This window comes from Mandrillus leucophaeus, unplaced genomic scaffold (assembly GCF_000951045.1).
Source record: "Mandrillus leucophaeus isolate KB7577 unplaced genomic scaffold, Mleu.le_1.0 Scaffold198, whole genome shotgun sequence".
Classification (NCBI taxonomy): Eukaryota; Metazoa; Chordata; class Mammalia; order Primates; family Cercopithecidae; genus Mandrillus; species Mandrillus leucophaeus.
Window position 1 is genome coordinate 2,802,512 of NW_012102009.1, and position 2,941 is coordinate 2,805,452.

At 37.2% G+C, this 2,941-nt stretch overlaps 1 protein-coding gene across 1 annotated transcript in view; it reads right to left on the bottom strand.

The window, feature by feature from the left end:
* Positions 1-2,941, bottom strand: part of KIAA1429 (KIAA1429 ortholog) — a 79,171-nt gene that overhangs the window by 17,132 nt on the left and 59,098 nt on the right. Inside the window, exon 17 of the mRNA XM_011978682.1 lies at positions 2,594-2,811. Coding sequence (XP_011834072.1) covers positions 2,594-2,811 — 218 coding nt within the window. The remainder of the gene's footprint in view (positions 1-2,593; positions 2,812-2,941) is intronic.

Below are 2,941 nucleotides of genomic sequence, written 5' to 3' on the forward strand. Positions count from 1 at the left end.
GCCATCCTCACCTCTGACCCTTACTATCCTTCTTCCGTATTCTATGTTTTTTCTGTAACATACTATGTATTTTATTTACTTATTTATTGTCTGTCAACCCACAGTAGAGTGAAAGCACCAAGAAGGCATGGATTTTTTTTTTTTTTTTAACTGAATTCCCAGTACCTAAAATCAGTGCCTGGTCCAAAGAAGGCATTCAATAAATGTCTGTGGACTAGACGAATCTAGTGTGTATTTTCATTCCTTCATAGTGCCTACTAGGTACCAGGTTTCTAGGTGCTGGGGAGTGTGGTCAATGTAGCTTATATTCTAGTGAGGGAGACAAGCAAACAAGAAATGAATCCATATAATGTGATGTATAAATCCATATAATGCAGTGGAAAATATGAGCAGGGACATAAAGGGCAGGCTATTTAGACAGGAAATATATTCATACAGATACCAGAATGAAGTGATAAAATAAGTCATCAAAGAATCTAGGGGAAAAACGTTTTAGGACAAAACAAACAAGCCTGGAGATAGGAATAAGCCTGACAAGTGAACAAAAAGTGAGGATAAAAGGGCTATAAGACGACTCAGGGCCAGACTTTATAAAGCCTTACAGATCATTATAGAGAGTTTGCATTTTAATTGAGGTACAATAGGAAACCATTAGAAGGATTTCAGCAGAAATCGTGTTTTAAGTTTTAAAAGATTACTCTGGCTTCTGAGAGAATGAATTTTAGAAAGCCAAATGGTGGAAGCAAGGATACCAATTAGGAGGCTATTGCAATGGGCTATGCTAGAAATGATAGTGGCCTGGATAAAGGTAATAGCTACAGAGGTAGAGAAGAGGGATCATATTCAGGATGTATTTTGGAGAAATAATCCACAGGACCTAATGAGATGCCATTAGATAGTCAAGTAGAAATATCAAGTAGATTAATGGGTTACTTGGAGCTTAGCAGAGAGATAAAGGTTAAAAGGGAAAAAGGGAATAGGTTAAGAGGACTTAGGACAAGGTTACAGATAAGAAAAAAGGACCAGAAACATTAAGTCTAGGAAACCCAACAAAATCATAAATAATACAACAGCACAGGTATACAAAGAAAATTTGTGGGAGTACCTAACCCAACTAGGAAAGCTTTTTGGCTTTTGTGGAAGTGCAGTGTATGAGGTGAGTTTCAAAGGACATGGAGTAAGTATCTAGGCAATAGGAAAAAGGTTAAAGGCTTTGGTGAGAGATTGGATGGGGGCAGAGCATGAGGAATGGATGTGAAGCAGGTGCCATCAACTGAGAGCAAATACAGAAGACACAGGTATGTCAGGACAAGGAGATGGAGAAAGGAAGAGCCAGCACCAAACACAGTACCTGCAATGTAAGTTTTCAACCAGTGCTGCAAGAATTAATGAGAAAGAGGCAAAAGTATGTTTCCTCATCCTTACTATCTCATAATCCCATGTAGTTTAATAAATCTAAGTACTAGCCAGGTATCTTCCCTCTTCCTTCTCCTAGCAAAGAAAAACATCAGGGCATGGACAGAAAAATTAGAGTAGAGTAGAAATTATACTTGACAGTGAGCAGTCTGAGGTTTATATCATTTCTTTTTCTTTTTTTTTGAGACAAGGTCTCGCTCTGTTGCCCCGACTAGAATGCAGTGGCATGCTCACTGCAGCCTTGACCTCCCAGGCTCAAGCAATCCTCCCACCTCAGCTTCCCAAGTAGTTGGGACTACAGGTGTGTGCCACCATGCCCAACTAATTTTGTAAATTTTTTTTATAGAGATAGGTCTCCCTATGTTGCCCAGGCTAGTCTCGAACTACCAGGCTCAAGCGATTCTCCCACCTCAGTCTCTTGAAGTGCTGAAATTATAGATATGAGCCACCATGCTCAGCTATTTATATAAGTTCAGATTAATTTTGTCCTAGCCACTCCTCTAGAAAACAAAATATGGTCAGCTCTCCATACCCATGGATTCTGTATCCACAGATTCCACCAACCATGGAATGAAAATATTATAAATAAATAAACAACAATATGAATAAAAAATAATACAAATTTTAAGATAGAGCAAATTATTTACGTAAATTATTTACATAACATTCACACTGTATTATAATTATAAGTAACCTAAGGTGATTTCAAGTATATAAGAGAAATACTGTACCGTTTTACATAAGGGACTTGAGCATCTACAGATTTTGGTATCCAATTCCCCATGGATACTGAGGAACTGTACACAGAATCTGCATTTTAGCTTTAAGGTCTATAAAATCCCTCTAGCATCCATCACCTCTGAGGATACAACAACGAAACAAAGACCTTAAGGCATGAATTACCATCCCTGGAACAGTGAGATTTCCTTCCAAATACCGTACCATGCCCACAGTAATTTGTGTATCTATTCATTTTATTATCTTTAATCCCAAAAATTCTATTATTAGCATGACCTTTCATTGCTAATTAATCTTTTCCATACACACAAAATTTCTCCCATGAAAGAAATCATTTCTTCAACTTTCTACAATAGGTATGAATTAATGTGGGGTGGGTGGGTAGTGACAGAATGAAAAAATTAAATCTAAGAGTATATTAAATTAGACAAATCATTACCTTTTTAAATGAAATAATCCATAATCATGCTCTGCAAGAAACATCATTGTTCTGACACACGTCAGTAAACAGTTGTAACTGCTCTCAGAGTTAGCCAGCGTAGCCAACAGACAGTCACAGATTGAGGCCATCAATTCTTTATTTGGTAGAGAGTTGGAGAGCTGCTCCAGTTCAGAAATGGAACCTTCAGAAGAGCTTGGTAAAATAAGTGCAATGTCCTGTAGGGAGCAAGGGGAAAAAAATCAATTTTTTAAATGATTATCACCATCACTTAGCACTTTTGAGAAATACATAGCAATTAATATTCAATAACTATCTCATTAAAATATTGTTGCTACTGTTCCATCC